General features: G+C 33.1%; 6 protein-coding genes across 9 annotated transcripts; 2 read left to right on the forward strand and 4 right to left on the reverse strand.

Annotated features, from left to right (window-relative positions):
* Position 1: 1 nt before the first annotated feature.
* Positions 2-1,790, reverse strand: LOC108622857 (lariat debranching enzyme; the record flags this gene model as incomplete). Its single annotated transcript, XM_026811843.1, has 4 exons — positions 1,452-1,790; positions 1,085-1,376; positions 916-1,016; positions 2-842 (listed from the first exon to the last, which is right to left on the reverse strand). Coding segments are annotated over exons 1-4 (1,431 nt in total), but the record flags the coding sequence as incomplete, so codon positions are not given.
* A 99-nt stretch (positions 1,791-1,889) lies between these two features.
* On the forward strand, positions 1,890-3,700 carry Mettl4 (Methyltransferase like 4). Its single transcript, XM_018021184.2, has 5 exons — positions 1,890-2,356; positions 2,423-2,787; positions 3,013-3,187; positions 3,246-3,417; positions 3,493-3,700. The coding sequence occupies exons 1-5, from the start codon at positions 2,102-2,104 to the stop codon at positions 3,675-3,677; spliced, it is 1,152 nt and encodes a 383-aa protein (XP_017876673.1). The 5' UTR covers positions 1,890-2,101; the 3' UTR covers positions 3,678-3,700.
* A 4-nt stretch (positions 3,701-3,704) lies between these two features.
* Positions 3,705-6,579, reverse strand: LOC108622972 (UDP-glucose 4-epimerase). Its single transcript, XM_018021185.2, has 7 exons — positions 6,492-6,579; positions 4,969-5,218; positions 4,797-4,910; positions 4,558-4,734; positions 4,303-4,483; positions 3,937-4,218; positions 3,705-3,872 (listed from the first exon to the last, which is right to left on the reverse strand). The coding sequence occupies exons 2-7, from the start codon at positions 5,212-5,214 to the stop codon at positions 3,778-3,780; spliced, it is 1,095 nt and encodes a 364-aa protein (XP_017876674.1). The 5' UTR covers positions 5,215-5,218; positions 6,492-6,579; the 3' UTR covers positions 3,705-3,777.
* Positions 6,580-6,946: 367 nt separating this feature from the next.
* On the reverse strand, positions 6,947-8,481 carry LOC108622973 (factor VIII intron 22 protein). The gene is made up of 7 exons (XM_018021187.2): positions 8,229-8,481; positions 8,100-8,146; positions 7,844-8,046; positions 7,566-7,767; positions 7,396-7,498; positions 7,218-7,336; positions 6,947-7,156 (listed from the first exon to the last, which is right to left on the reverse strand). The coding sequence occupies exons 1-7, from the start codon at positions 8,294-8,296 to the stop codon at positions 6,987-6,989; spliced, it is 912 nt and encodes a 303-aa protein (XP_017876676.1). The 5' UTR covers positions 8,297-8,481; the 3' UTR covers positions 6,947-6,986.
* A 121-nt stretch (positions 8,482-8,602) lies between these two features.
* On the forward strand, positions 8,603-10,844 carry LOC108622996 (glycerophosphodiester phosphodiesterase 1). 4 transcript variants are annotated; one of them, XM_026811785.1, is made up of 6 exons: positions 8,603-9,070; positions 9,158-9,546; positions 9,795-9,970; positions 10,038-10,239; positions 10,306-10,535; positions 10,609-10,844. In XM_026811785.1, the coding sequence occupies exons 2-6, from the start codon at positions 9,199-9,201 to the stop codon at positions 10,748-10,750; spliced, it is 1,098 nt and encodes a 365-aa protein (XP_026667586.1). In that variant the 5' UTR covers positions 8,603-9,070; positions 9,158-9,198; the 3' UTR covers positions 10,751-10,844. The 4 variants fall into 4 exon arrangements, with proteins under 4 accessions (XP_026667586.1, XP_017876714.1, XP_026667585.1 ...); XM_018021225.2 differs by having other exon boundaries at positions 8,603-8,867; positions 8,941-9,546; XM_026811784.1 differs by having other exon boundaries at positions 8,603-8,756; positions 8,941-9,546.
* A 345-nt stretch (positions 10,845-11,189) lies between these two features.
* Positions 11,190-13,614, reverse strand: LOC108622995 (dystrotelin). Its single transcript, XM_018021224.1, has 9 exons — positions 13,509-13,614; positions 13,241-13,448; positions 12,923-13,166; positions 12,749-12,860; positions 12,517-12,683; positions 12,119-12,457; positions 11,734-12,046; positions 11,378-11,674; positions 11,190-11,311 (listed from the first exon to the last, which is right to left on the reverse strand). Exons 1-9 carry the CDS (start codon positions 13,606-13,608, stop codon positions 11,190-11,192), a joined length of 1,902 nt encoding a protein of 633 aa, XP_017876713.1. The 5' UTR covers positions 13,609-13,614.
* Between the last annotated feature and the right edge of the window lie 467 nt (positions 13,615-14,081).

Consider the following 14,081-nt stretch of genomic DNA (forward strand, 5'->3'; position numbering starts at 1 on the left):
GAGTTGTATAGCACTTACTATTATTTGTACAATCGTAATTTGCCGTTGATGATAAGCTGATAAAGCTTTCGTCTGTAACATTTTTGCTGCTATTCACTTCTAATTCCTGTTCCTCATTACTAAGAGATAAATTTAATGTCTGACCAAATGAATCACCGTTTGAACTTCTGTCGAATGTAGAACTCGAAACATTATCTTCATCGAACGCAACAGAAATTTCCTGAGAACTTGACACTTCAAACGATGTATCCATTAATAATTCGTTCGACTTGGAATCTCTCGAACTGTTCATTAATGACAGTAATTCGGATGGGTCATCAATGCCCAGAATATTACAAAATTGCGTAGTTTGATTATTTATCAATAATTGTGGTGGCTCAAACGGAGCATCTGCGATGTTAGGATTATACGGTTTAACATTTTGCTTGAAATTCAGTGGAATTTCCAAATTGCAATTAAACTTTTTTAGTATCATTTCTTTTTCCTCTGCAGTTGGCGTAAACACCCATCTAGTGTTACCATACTGTCCAGGCATATAATGTATTCCACTCTTAACGCTTAACAAATGATTCGTCAGGTACAATATTGTTAACCATTCTAGATCGTAATGCAACTTCAGTGGTAAATCTGGATTATGTTCCATTTCCAATACTTGAAGGAATTTCCTTTTTGGAAGACACTTATCCAGTGCCAAAAATTTAGTTACTCTTGTCCCATCTTTCTCAGGAACAAGAGCTGCAAACTTACAGTGTAAGTGCGCAGAGAACCAATAACTTGGATAATGATGTTCCAACAGTTCCATACTTGGTGGACTACCAAGCATGTTATTTTCGATATCATTCCTATCATAATAATGACGCACTACATTTTTGGAAAGAATCATTATAGAAACCTGATCATTAATGTAGGACTTACTTGAAGAAAGGTTTTCCTTTCAATAAAACATTTTCATTTCCATATTTAGTTATGCCTGATGGCCAATCGTGTGATAAGAAAACATCGATATTACCAGTAAGCTGTACAATAAAAATAATCATTTTATACTTTGTTTTATTCAAACAAATGAATAACGAACACGTATTACCTGCTTCAACCTAAATATTTCTAAATTCCTAATATGATAGACACTTCGAATTGTATTCTCGGTATAAGGTGGTTTTTCATAACGTCCTTGCATCCAATGCTGACTTTTATAAATGCCTGATAAGCCTGCTATTCTGACACCAGCTATTGTCACTACACTGGCATATCCTAAATAGTAAATATTAGGTGCTACCCATCCTCCGTATGGTAACTCTTGAAGATAATTAGAAGCTTCATGATTTCCACCTATAAATATTGTTAACACAGGAGCGATCTTCTCACCGGAGTAATATCTATAATAACACAACATTTTCTTAAGTTCTCGAACTAGTTTTGAAAATACTAATAGAAAAAGCAATTGAACTCACTTATAGAAACTGCACATATCCTTATACTTATTAGGTACAGCCATGCAATTTAAATCGGTTAAATTTCTCGTCGACTGGAAATCGCCACAGCAAATCAGCAAATCTATCTTCTGGCCACTTGTTTTTTCCATTTCTTGAATAGTTTCGTAAATAATATCTAATTCACCGTGTGCACAACCTTCTACAGCGATCCTCATTTTTATATCTCTTGCGTATATTCTTTTAATTCTAATTATTTAATGTTTGTACTTTATTCAATTAAAAGCAGATTTAATGTAGCTATTAAACAGAATGATCAATTACACATTTTAGACTCTATTTATTCACACAATCGCCATGTTTGAACTTATGTATATACACGTTCACGTTACTATAGCAATACATTATAATTATATATAAGTACAGAAGATATGTATGTAAGTGCATGATAGGCCATGTGTAAATGCGGTTTTTTTTTATTAAACTCAAAAGTACGATATTAATTTGATGAATAAAACTTTTGAAAGTAATGAAAACAATTACATATTGAGAAAATGTGTCTAAAGCAATCGAGAGCAAACTTTTTTTCAAGAGCCTGTGCATGCAACCATGCACTGGACGTAAATCGAGTTAATAATGTGGAACAGTTTTAATTGTGTATGCAGTGAAGTATGAGCGTGATCTTCTCCATCAAAGAAGGATGGATCATATCCCATTTAAAATATCTTAATAACATTTACACGAACGTAAAGAATAACAATACGCAGTATAAGCTAAGTTTTAATGAGATACTGTTCGAAATCAATTCGCAATACTTGCGACACAATCAGACAACTCAATCCGATCAGCATGAGGGTTGTTCGATTCAAAGCAAAATTAGAAAACGAAAACGATCGAAACTTTTACCGGACGAAGATTTGAAAGAAGTATGTGAATCTTATAGTTCAACGATTGAACAGGATTGTTTCATTCATCGTAATATGTGTTTGTAGATAAATGATATTACACAAAAGTTCAGTAAAATAATTTCAACTGCAAAAGCAGAAGGATTATTTTCGGCTAATATATTGTCTGATAACAATGAAGGTGCACGTTTGGAATCGCAAAAGTTTTACCAAGACACTTTTTATGATGAGGAAAAGAATTTTTATGGTTGTAATGACACAGATGTAGCTATTATATCTGAATTGAAGAAGAAAGAGTATGTCTTTCCTGAGAAATGCAGATTTCATTGCTACGATGTGAGAGATATCGCAAACAAGCTGGAGCTGAGCAACCAATATGATTTCATATTGTTGGACCCTCCTTGGTGGAACAAGTCCATAAGGAGGAAAAAAACCAAATACTCACAAGCTAGGTGATCTTGTATGGTTTCATAACGAGAACGAGTACTTTAATAATAGTATAAGCTTTTCTTGCTCTCAGTTTTTTGAGCATATGGGTAAATAAGATTTCAGGCGTAACTTTTCAGCATCAAAAATTCATACTATCCTCTTATCTTCAAATATGTTTTTCTCATTCTTAATAATAATTTGCTCTAAATAATTACATTAATAGTATCTTATATTTATTTGTTGAACAGTTATAAAATGATGTACAACGATGAGTTGGCCAAGATACCAATTGGGAAATTACTATGCTCAAATGGACTTGTAGCAATATGGTGTACCAATGCTCCAAGCCATCTACATAGCATTTTTAATAATATATTTCCATCGTGGGGTATTACTTATAGAGCAAAGTGGTATTGGGTTAAAGTATGTATGTATGTTAATTAAAAAGAATGAACTTTATTTCATTCTATTCAAATTCTAGATTACTCAAGCAGGAGATACAATATGTAATTTTAATTTCGCGCCTGGTAAACAGCCTTACGAATTATTAGTTCTTGGTTCTGTACTAAATGGTAATGAAATAGATATCCCCGAAGGGAAATTGTTAATAAGTGTACCAAGTGCAGTGCACTCTCATAAACCACCGCTGACAGGTACTGACAATACGTTACGTATATTAAACAAAAGTTAATGAAGCGGTGTGTAAAAATATTACTTTGAAATTATAGAAATTATGAGAGAATATTTACCAAGTGAACCAAAGTGTTTAGAAATATTTGCAAGATACTTATTACCCGGATGGGCAAGTTGGGGTCTTGAAGTGTTGAAGTTTCAACATTTATCATTATATACGGTAGTAGAAGAAACGAAAGAAACTCAAGCAAACATCGATGTAAATAAATCGATTGATTAATATTAAATTTCAAGAGAACAACAGGTATTCTTTTTACTTCTACCTTTTATTATCATAATTAAATAAAAGAGGATGCGCTAACGACGATGAAATCATATTGTTATGAAGTACCATTTATATGTTCGTTAATGCCATTTTTAACGGGGGTACGGTAACCATGTGGATTCATTTGTTGCCACCTCCAGAAATCTTCGCCTAAATTGAAAAATATTGTTTGAAAACATATTATAACGTAGGGATAAAGTATTACTTCACTTACACATTCGTTCAACGTTGTACTTAGACTTCCATCCTAATTCTTTCTCGGCTAATTCTATGTTAGCGTACATGGAAACTATGTCTCCATCCCTCTTCTCTTTTATGACATACGGTATCTTCGTGTCTGTCACACTCTCAAAAATTTTAATCAATTCAAGTACCGATACACCTTTGCCAGTACCCAAATTATAAATTTTTAGTCTCGAATGTCGTTTGCATAAAGCATTCAAGGCTGCTACGTGACCAGCGGCTAAATCCATTACATGAATGTAGTCACGTATACCTATAATAAGAATACGCATCTTACAAAAATATACATATATTCTTTTAAACTGTAGTTATTTGCATAAAAAGAAATGAAATGTACCTGTACCGTCTTTTGTCGGGTAATCACCTCCGAAAATAACAAGTTCCGGCTTGTGTCTTAACGCTACTTGCGCTATGTAAGGCATCAGGTTCGTAAAGGATTTCGTAGGATCCTCTCCGATCAAACCACTTTCATGAGCACCTACCGGATTGAAATATCTCAGGGAAATGATATTCCAACTCTGATGAATGAAATAATAACTTTGTTTAATTTGCTATATAAACATTTTTTAGATAAATGTAAATTGTAACGTACTTTTTCAGCGCGTGTTATATCTTTAAGCATTTCTTCGATAAAATACTTCGTTCTACCGTATACATTTGTAATATTTCCCGTCGGATGGTTTTCCGTAATCGGGAGTTCTTGTGGCTCTCCATACACCGTACAAGAACTACTAAAAACTAATTGAAAGCACCCAGCAGCTTTCATCACCTTGGAAACAAATTTAGTTTATTATTCTTTGTAGTATACGAAAAGATTTTATCAATTATTACCTCTAGTAAATTAATGGCACCGATAATATTATTTCGATAATAATGGAGCGGAACTTGCATCGATTCACCGACTGCCTTTATTGCCGCGAAATGAATTACGCAGTCTATTTTGTGCTAAAATTTCAATTATAGCTGTTAGCTCTAGAAATAGTTTATATCATTCTCGTTGTACCTTGTTAAAAGTTATTTCCAGTTTGTCGCGATCGAGAAGATCACAATTGTAAAATGCAACTTTCTTCCCCGTAATTTGCTCCACCCTTTTAAGAGCGGCGGATTCACCGCTTGCTTCTGTTACGCTATTAACGAAATTATCTATTGCGACAACGTCGTACCCGCTTTCCAAGAGCTCGACGATGCAGTGGCTACCGATGTAACCGGCCCCACCGGTTACGAAAATAGTTTTCCAATCTTTGGTCATATTCCTATCAGCAAGAAATTATAATATATTTTTGCTATTCGTAATCGAAGTAATTAAAACAAAATCCACCTGCCCTTGGGCAACGGTATGCGTTAAGGATGTATTGGCTATACAGTCAATCCCAAAAGTTTATGCACTTTAGAAACGCATTTTTTCAAAAGAAATCAGACGTCGGAAGAACATTGCTTCCCCCTTCCCATTGTATCTCTTCAATTTCTTCCAAATTTTCGTTTTTGGCCAATAACGCCCAAACCGTTGGACATACGGAAAAATTGCATATGACCTTTCTTGTAGAGGACGACGAGATCTATAATTTCCATGTAAAAATTTTTCGCCAGCGTCAATAGTTAACGAGTAATTTGCAAAAAACTGTTTTTTCGTTTTTCGTCAATAACTCGTTAAATATTGATGCTAGCGAAGTTATTTTATACAGAAATTGTAGATCTCGTCGTCCTCTACAAGAAAGATCATATACAATTTTCCCGTAGATTCAACGGTTTAGGAGTAATTAAGGAAAAACGAAATTTTTTGCCAAAAGTTCGCCGTTTCGATGCTGGGATGGTCGGATTTTGTCAACATCAATAAAATGCCAAATAATCATACGTAACTGGTTAAATATCGAAGTTAGAAGAGAAATTCATAGAATTTTTGTTATAGAAGACGCCCACAATTTCTATATAAAAAAATTTTCGCCGACGTCAATAATTAATTGGATATTTCCTTCTATACTTTTTAGCACATAGCTATTTATTATTAGCATTGTTCTTCCGACGTCTGATTTCTTTTTAATTATAGGAAATGCGTTTTTCTAAGGTACATAAACTTTTGGGATTGACTGTATAGCCAATACATCCTTAAAGCAATGCAGGTGTTCCTGACATTCACCTGGATCAACCCGAGTTCATGGTCATTAAAACACGTGGTGTATGTTATTATATAATTATATTGTACAGCTGAGTATTATTTAAGTTGTAACAGGGGCCTATATAAAATAAATGTACAATGCTCAGCCAACGAATTTAACGGTACCGTTAAAGTCGAAATACCAACGCGGGATTCTCATAGCGTATTAAATACCAAAGCTTTTACGGTGTTTTATTCAATACGAATAAGCGTGAACAATATAAAGTTTTTTATCTTATTAATTTTTACGCAATTAATGCTACAGATGTATTTAATTATATCAAAAGTGCAAAATTCTAATTAAATAAAAAACGAGATGAGAAGATAATGTAGAGAATACATTTCCAGATAGAAAATAATATATTAATTGTTACCTGAATGAAATACAATTGCCAGCACAGTAAAACTGAGGAATTCAGTTCGAGGACGCGGCCGTGTAATCTCGGAGTACTCTGACTCTGGCCTGACTCTGCTACTTGCGTTGTCGTCTTCTGATACAGGAAAGCAGAGTTTAGTAACGTGCGTGGAACGTGAACCATCCCCTCTTCTACAATACCATCGTACGTAATACTGTTCGTAGAAGTACGCATACTTATACACCTTGAGTCCTTGTTTTATGCGCCAACAAGTTCTTCCTTTCACACAGATGCTGTCCACTTGTTCGCCTATCACCTGTCTTCATAACGGAGAGAGAACGATGACACACGGTCATCGGTTGCAACATCGAATAATTTTTAACAGGATTCGTTAACGTTAGATTTCATCATAAGTATTGCATAAAATAGAGGGATACTTCTTTGGGTTGTCAGATAAATGAAAGTAGATAAAATTGTATTATTTTCATTTATTCGGAACTTGACATCTCTTATTCATTGTGTAGTTAGCACTTGGATCAACTTATGAAATAACTCCTTTTGTTCGGCAGTCAAATATGGCCATAATTCTCCTTCCAATTCCAGCAATGCTTGATAATCATGCGACTGACATGCTGATACTAATGATTGTAACAGTAATAACTCATCTTCGTTCATATTGAAATCTGTAACATATAATTTATTAATTTATCTCCAACCGAATTATTAACAAAAACAGATCCTTGCCATTGTCTGTAGTTTCTTCTACCCAAGCATACTTCTCCAAGACCTGGGCCAAGCAAGGTGCTAGCCTTTGTGGGGAAGGTTGAAGTATAAGTAATAAAAGTACTCTAGTCACCTCGCATCTATTCAAAATCACATGATTAGATTAAATACTCTACACATTTTGATTTATCTTGCATACCTGTGTAATATGATGCTGTGATTGCCTCTTGCACCAGCATTGATATAACTCTCAATAAATTCGACGAAATCGTTCAAAATTTGCAAAGCAGATACATAGTCACCTAATTAAATATGTCATGTTTAACAATTACAATCAATCTGATAATTGCAAGACACTTAAAAATGTACCTTGCTTAATGTGGTAAGAGATCAGTGTATTAATAGCTTTTGTAGTAGGAAAAATATCAATAGCTTTACGTAACTGCTGTGTGCCAGCTGGAGTAGGACCCAAAGCTAATGCTAATTCTAATGCTAAACCAGCTGACATGGTATTAAAACCTGATTGATTATGACAACGAGCTAAGGCATGGCCAAAACAGCTGATCGCAGCCTAAAGTAAATAATCAGATTTTTAGTATTCTATAGAATTCTATCGTTACGCATTGATCCTGGCAAAGATTATGGACCTGTGTATTTTCCTGTCCTATAGAAGGGCATCCTATATTCTTATCTTTCTTATCAGCAACAAGGAATTCTCTACCAGCTCTTACTAAGAAATTCAATTCAGAAAATATGTTCTCCAATGTCCCTTGGCATCTGGCTGCAGCCAGCGAGCATAAACCAGCATATTGCCATAACTCTTTCTGTTCACATTCAATTGCCAGTGCCCCTGAGAAATAATTAATTTAAATATATCTTCTATATTATGTTCATATTACATACCGAAGTGATCACTTGCTTCAGCAACGTTTGGTTTTCTTAAGAACCTCCTACAATGAAATCGATAAAAATTAGATTGATTTAACATAAAAAGAACTTGATTACTTTCTACAACAGGAACGAAATACTTACTTCTTTAATTTATTAGATATGTTGTGATACTTCGTCAAAAAATCTAATGAATCACTCATTGTTTGCATTTAAATAAATAGAAGCTTTTTATTATTCAATACTTTCTGTCATCTTTAACAGCGGATAAAATTAGGTAAATGTGAAAAATGCCAAATTAATCTCGTTTTTAATGTATACAATTGGCAATTTGGCACCCTATGTACCCATGTATGAATCTATGAATGTATTGTATACTGTATATAGTATATAATGTACACACATGATACGTACTGGTAACAGTGGGAACTATTGGGACTTTGAGACTGGCAATAGTATATATAGTGTATATATATATATATATATAATGAATGTCAGTGCGCCGATTACCGATGTGTGTTGTTGTGTGTCATGTCATGTATCCGTCGCTGTCCGTCGCATAGTATGCACCGAAAAACCGTACATTTTTAATAGGCATTTTTTACAAAAATTGGCCTCGCAAATTCTAATAACATGTACAATTGAGGAAAGGTATAATAAAGATCGCATCAGGTTCTGTATTGTCTGCAATCACAATTCGATAATCTTCATTTGCTGTTTATTGTAATTGTAATATAAACTAACATCTAATCAGGAATTACTATTGTAAAAGAGCTAAAAAATGTAATATCTAATTATAAGCCGGTATTATATGTATACTGAGTACCTGCTATTAAAATAATCATTAACGTTTCAGGAGCAAGGAGGAAATTATCATTTAGTTAAATATTGATAATATATTGCAAACAAACGTTATCAATCGTAGACATACGTACATTAGGCAGCCTAAACGGTATCTGCGAGAATGTGCAAACTTACATGTTCAAGTAATAAAGAGTGCTGTAGAACAATACCATAGTTGAAGTCTTTGTACATGCATAGAAAGATAATAAGCTCGTTCGTTCTCTTTCAAGCCAAAATACGTTAACAAGACTAAAAAGACCCTTTTTAAAAGATGCATGGAATTATTGAACTAATTGTGACCAGTGTTGTATTGTGGGTATCTTTACAAGTTTCTTGGGACATTTTAATAAGCGTTGTTTATCATTTCTGCGTACCACGAATTGTTTGGGGTACTATCATTATTGGGATTGGATTAAAAGTAACAAGAATTCCGCCACCGAATTCAAGCACTACGCAAGAGGTGCTCGGCGCAAATCCTATGTCAGTGGGAAAAGATAATAATACGAATAGTGCCATGTCGAAAGATCATGGAAATGGAGAACAATATTGCATGCGAGTGGTGGCTCATCGTGGTGCAGGATATGATTACCCTGAGAACAGTCTAACAGCCTTTCGTAATGTAAATTCTTATATACCGTAATAGTTTTGTTTTGTATTTTACATTAAGCCAGTTACAGAAAAGTAAAATTAATTTTTTGTAATGTTCTTTTTTTAATAGCTAGTTTGGAATACTATATAACAGAATTAATTATATCGTAAACATGAATACTAACGCAGTAGTTACTAACAAAATGTTTATTTGTTTAATTGAAGGTTTTCATAAATTAAATTATCAATGAAATGACATTTCATCGAATTATTTTATAGAGCAAAGAAAGGGGCTGTACTGCAGTAGAATTTGATTTATCTCTTACAAAGGATAATGTGCCTATAGTTTTTCATGACCTTTCGATAGAAAGACTTACTGGAAAAATTGGAATTATTAAGGAGATGACTTGGGACCAGTTGAACCAATTAGATATTACCCGGAATCATCCACTTAAGTAAATTGAATACTGTAGCATGCCTCTTGTTAGAAAATATTATAATATTAAATGAATTTCATGATAGGGATAAATTTGATGAAATTGAAAACATCCCAATACTATGGGACGTTTTAGAAATGTGTTTGTCTAATGACCAAAGAATATTCATCGATGTAAAGGAATCAGGGGAGGACGTTATACAAGTAATTTTAGATGCGTACAAGAAGTATCCAAAGCTTTACGAAAGAGGAGTCATATCCAGTTTTAATCCTCTAGTTGTCTATAAGGTAAAACAAAAGTCCAAAAAACAAGTACAAGGACATTGGACACAAGTAATAATTTTTTCATTACAGATTAGAAGAAGGGAACCGAAAATTGTGGGATGTATTGCGTGGAGACCGGAATATTATTCAAGTACATCGTATATGGGTTCAGACGGCATATCCGTACCGAAACAGAGTAATTTCTTCATATACATAGCAACATGTATATATGATTATATTTATGAATGGATGCTTTTCCACTTCTTATATTACATCGTGGGTGTATCCGTTTTGCTATTGCATAAAGACGTATTAAATCCGTATGTACTATGATAATTATCTAACGTGCTAAATAAGTGGATTTCATATTTATCGTAACAATATTTATTTCAGGCGCATAGTAAAGGAATGGGCTGCTCGCGATGTGCGCATAATAGCATGGACGGTAAATCTACCATCGGAAAAACTGCACTTTTCACGATTAATGAAAGTTACTTATTTAACGGATACTTTGTTAGTTGAGAAAGATATGTAACGATATATTACATACTCCATAAGGTCTAAATGAACATATTTTATTTACCGACATATGAAATACTACATTAAATAATCTAGTCCATTCATTGAAATGAATCATGTTTATATATCTCTAAAAAATATCTTACATTTACTTAGATAAGTGTACTTATAAAAACATTAAGGGAATATCAATTCGTATATCGATCTCTTTACGTATAATTATTCATTTTTATATACTTGCCTGGTATACTTGATGATTATATTTAAAAGGAAATACACTTTTATAATATTTTAAGTGGCTCGCTTTTATGATGTGAAAAATATTGCTTTAATATTATCATGATTGTACATTGCTTTTATACGTATACGCCTACTTGGTATATTTTATAGTACCTTACAAATAATTTACTTTTTGGACGGACATTTATTCCAGAACAGTATACTTAATAAATTTATTACACGATTGTAGTAAGTTTACTTTTTCGAGACTCCATACCCTGAATGAGTCCTGTTAATAAATCCTCCATTTCCGAAGTAGCGCGCTTTAACTTACAATTGTCGTTGGCTACGTAAGAATCTGAAGTAATTATTTAGATGTATTAAATATCTAAATAACAGAGATATAAAATATGATTGAACTTACCATCAAGTAGACGATTATCTGTAACCATATTTTGTAATCTGTCTAGTATATCGTTTAGATCACCTTGGATATTTTGCAAGCTGCTGTGCTGCGAATGTTTATCAGGTCTTTGCAAAGAAGATGGTGTATTGTCTCTGTGAATACCGATAGGAGAATCGGATATTCCTAAAGGTGGCTTATTTTCCGAATTAGTTGTAATAGTCTTCAGCGAATATTGTTCTTCCTTGCAGTCAGAATTATTAGGACCCAGCCATTGGGAGAAGCCACTTTCCGATGGGTTTATTTCTGATCTTTTACCTATTAATCAGAAGTTTCTAAATATCTTTCAAGATAATCAAAGTAATAATGTAAAATACCTCCTATCCAAGTACTCAATTCTATTTGGGTAGGCTGTAGTGGATTACTAGTAGATGCTTCTCTAGAATCAATGACAGTATCACGAGTCTCTTCGCTGATACAATTTATAGTGGGATTAAAATTATTTGATTGTAACGTGTCTGTGTCATTTGCACCTAAAATTCGTTCGGTACATTCTTGTCGAATAATCGGGCTTAATTCGAAATTGATAGGTAAGGCTGTTAATCTTGATGATAGAGTAGGAACCATTGGCGTGCTTTGCATTTGGTTAATAACAGCCGGCATACACAATCTATCAGCAAACAAATACTTCTGTAAATAATTAAATAAACATTTAAATTGCTTCACCGGATACTTATATATATCAGTAATTGTAACACATACTTTTAATAATTTCAAACGTTGCAACTGAGATTCGATCGTAGCTCTATGACGCTGAAGTCTCTCTGCTTTGGTACCCTGTATATCGAGCAATTCAATCTGTAATTGCTGATTCTCCTCTTCTAAATGAGTAATTATACTTTGAAGTTCCTTTTGTGGATCATTCAAAACCCGTCTTCTTATCGTACTTCTTACAGATTCGCAGTCAGTACGCGTAATTTCGTTACTGTTAATTGGTGGTGTTTGATCATCAATATTCAATTCGATGGATCTACTAGGACACAGTCTTAATTTGTTCCTTATTAATTCAATGATTAACTTTGTTATTTCTCGATTCGAAGTCTAAACAAAAAATGGATGTATTAAACATTCATGTAAAAAGAAATTAAATGTTCATGTACCTTAGTAGAAAATTCGCGAACTGGATGCTTTAGTTTATGCTTCCCCGATATTTTGTCATATAAGAAACAGTGTTGACACTGATGATATGCTGTACATTTTAAACACATGTATCGCGGGCCTTGAATTGGCGTTGTTTTACAGGAAGAGCATCTGACATTGTGTATAACTGAAATCAAAATGTATGTAATTTATTCTCTTAAAATTTAATACTACTTGTTATTATCTACATACTATGGTCTGCCAATTTTATGCGATTGAATGTAGTTATCCAAATAAGTAAAGGAGGTTCTTCCATGATCCATGTGGCAAATTCAGATTCAGTAACCCCAAGACATCCTTGTGACTATTAAAGAATATTATAAGCAGCTTCCAATTGAAATATATTTAAATTTTATTTGATATTACCTTTGAAAAGCATTTATCTACATGAGATTGAATATGTTGAGGTCCATATACTGCATTTTCCCCAAGCATATCAGTTAGCTTACAAATGTTTGTTAATAACATGTGCAAACTAGCTTTAGATAAACATGCATTATGATCAGCCAATTGCTGATAAAGATATCCATACTTCTCCTGCAGTTTGCCAGAGCTAATTATTATCAGTGCAACTTTAATACAAAATACAGAGACACTTCTACTGCATTGCCTATAATATTTATGATACGTATTATGAAATATTATTTACTTCAGTGTGAATCTAATATTACAAAAATGACATACTTATCAAATGTAGTTAAGATATAACTCAGTGCTAGTTTTGTTGCGAGATCAATATCAAAATTGGTATTATTTTCTTTACAAGCTGCAAAATAAATGTCAGACAGAACATCTTCTATTTCACTTGGGTCTAAATTTACACAATTCTCGGTGATCGAAAGCCTGTGCCTTTCAAAGACACCGGCAATTAATTTTAATTGAATATATTGCACTGCAAAATAGAATATATTATTATGTACTATTCGTTAATTGCATGTACTTCAGAACTTACTATTAAGTTCTTTATGCAAGATCTGCATCTTTGCTGCAGTTCTATAAGATGCATAACGAATTGCATTGCACTGTTTCATGGACTCTATGATACTTTGCATTTTAATATATTTTTAGTATAACTTTTACGATATCTACGAGCAATTATACTTATTGATAAAGAACATAGTCTTATACACGCATTGATAAATCTTGAAGAACAGCATCAATCGTCACTTAATTATTACGAGATTCAGTCCATGTTTCGGACGAAAAATGATAATAAACTATCTTGTACTATCATTACAATTTTAAATTGAAAGTAGTGTAAACAAAACATTTACGTTAATCAATCACAAATAACAAAGACTGTAGAAAGTATAATACGTATGCAATAATTGCAACTCGTCTTATACAATTCACGATAATAAAATATGAAAACGAAACGGATTTAATTACGAATTTAACTATAAAAATTTATAAATTAATTGTCTAATCCAGCTTCTTCTTTATAATTGAAAATTTTGATTACATATATCTTGCACACTATATATATGTATAGGTATATTCTGGTATATGTATAAAGAGCATAAAG

Source organism: Ceratina calcarata, unplaced genomic scaffold (assembly GCF_001652005.2).
Source record: "Ceratina calcarata isolate Rehan_Ccalc_2016 unplaced genomic scaffold, ASM165200v1 scaffold25, whole genome shotgun sequence".
NCBI lineage: Eukaryota > Metazoa > Arthropoda > Insecta > Hymenoptera > Apidae > Ceratina > Ceratina calcarata.

Excerpts from the sequence above, each read along its gene's own strand:
- Mettl4 (XM_018021184.2), top strand. The coding sequence starts at position 2,102 with ATGAGCGTGATCTTCTCCATCAAAGAAGGATGGATCATATCCCATTTA. Across the intron at positions 2,357-2,422 it reads CGGACGAAGATTTGAAAGAA|ATAAATGATATTACACAAAA; the intron begins GTATGTGAATCT and ends ATGTGTTTGTAG. Across the intron at positions 3,188-3,245 it reads CAAAGTGGTATTGGGTTAAA|ATTACTCAAGCAGGAGATAC; the intron begins GTATGTATGTAT and ends TTCAAATTCTAG.
- LOC108622972 (XM_018021185.2), bottom strand. The coding sequence starts at position 5,214 with ATGACCAAAGATTGGAAAACTATTTTCGTAACCGGTGGGGCCGGTTAC. Across the intron at positions 4,911-4,968 it reads TGGAAATAACTTTTAACAAG|CACAAAATAGACTGCGTAAT; the intron begins GTACAACGAGAA and ends TTGAAATTTTAG. Across the intron at positions 4,735-4,796 it reads GTGCCATTAATTTACTAGAG|GTGATGAAAGCTGCTGGGTG; the intron begins GTAATAATTGAT and ends TTTGTTTCCAAG.
- LOC108622973 (XM_018021187.2), bottom strand. The coding sequence starts at position 8,296 with ATGCAAACAATGAGTGATTCATTAGATTTTTTGACGAAGTATCACAAC. Across the intron at positions 8,147-8,228 it reads ATATCTAATAAATTAAAGAA|GAGGTTCTTAAGAAAACCAA; the intron begins GTAAGTATTTCG and ends ATTTCATTGTAG. Across the intron at positions 8,047-8,099 it reads TGAAGCAAGTGATCACTTCG|GGGCACTGGCAATTGAATGT; the intron begins GTATGTAATATG and ends ATTATTTCTCAG.
- LOC108622996 (XM_026811785.1), top strand. The coding sequence starts at position 9,199 with ATGCATGGAATTATTGAACTAATTGTGACCAGTGTTGTATTGTGGGTA. Across the intron at positions 10,240-10,305 it reads ATCCTCTAGTTGTCTATAAG|ATTAGAAGAAGGGAACCGAA; the intron begins GTAAAACAAAAG and ends TTTTCATTACAG. Across the intron at positions 10,536-10,608 it reads CATAAAGACGTATTAAATCC|GCGCATAGTAAAGGAATGGG; the intron begins GTATGTACTATG and ends TATTTATTTCAG.
- LOC108622995 (XM_018021224.1), bottom strand. The coding sequence starts at position 13,608 with ATGCAAAGTATCATAGAGTCCATGAAACAGTGCAATGCAATTCGTTAT. Across the intron at positions 12,684-12,748 it reads CATAAAATTGGCAGACCATA|TTATACACAATGTCAGATGC; the intron begins GTATGTAGATAA and ends TTTTGATTTCAG. Across the intron at positions 11,675-11,733 it reads ATTGAGTACTTGGATAGGAG|GTAAAAGATCAGAAATAAAC; the intron begins GTATTTTACATT and ends TCTGATTAATAG.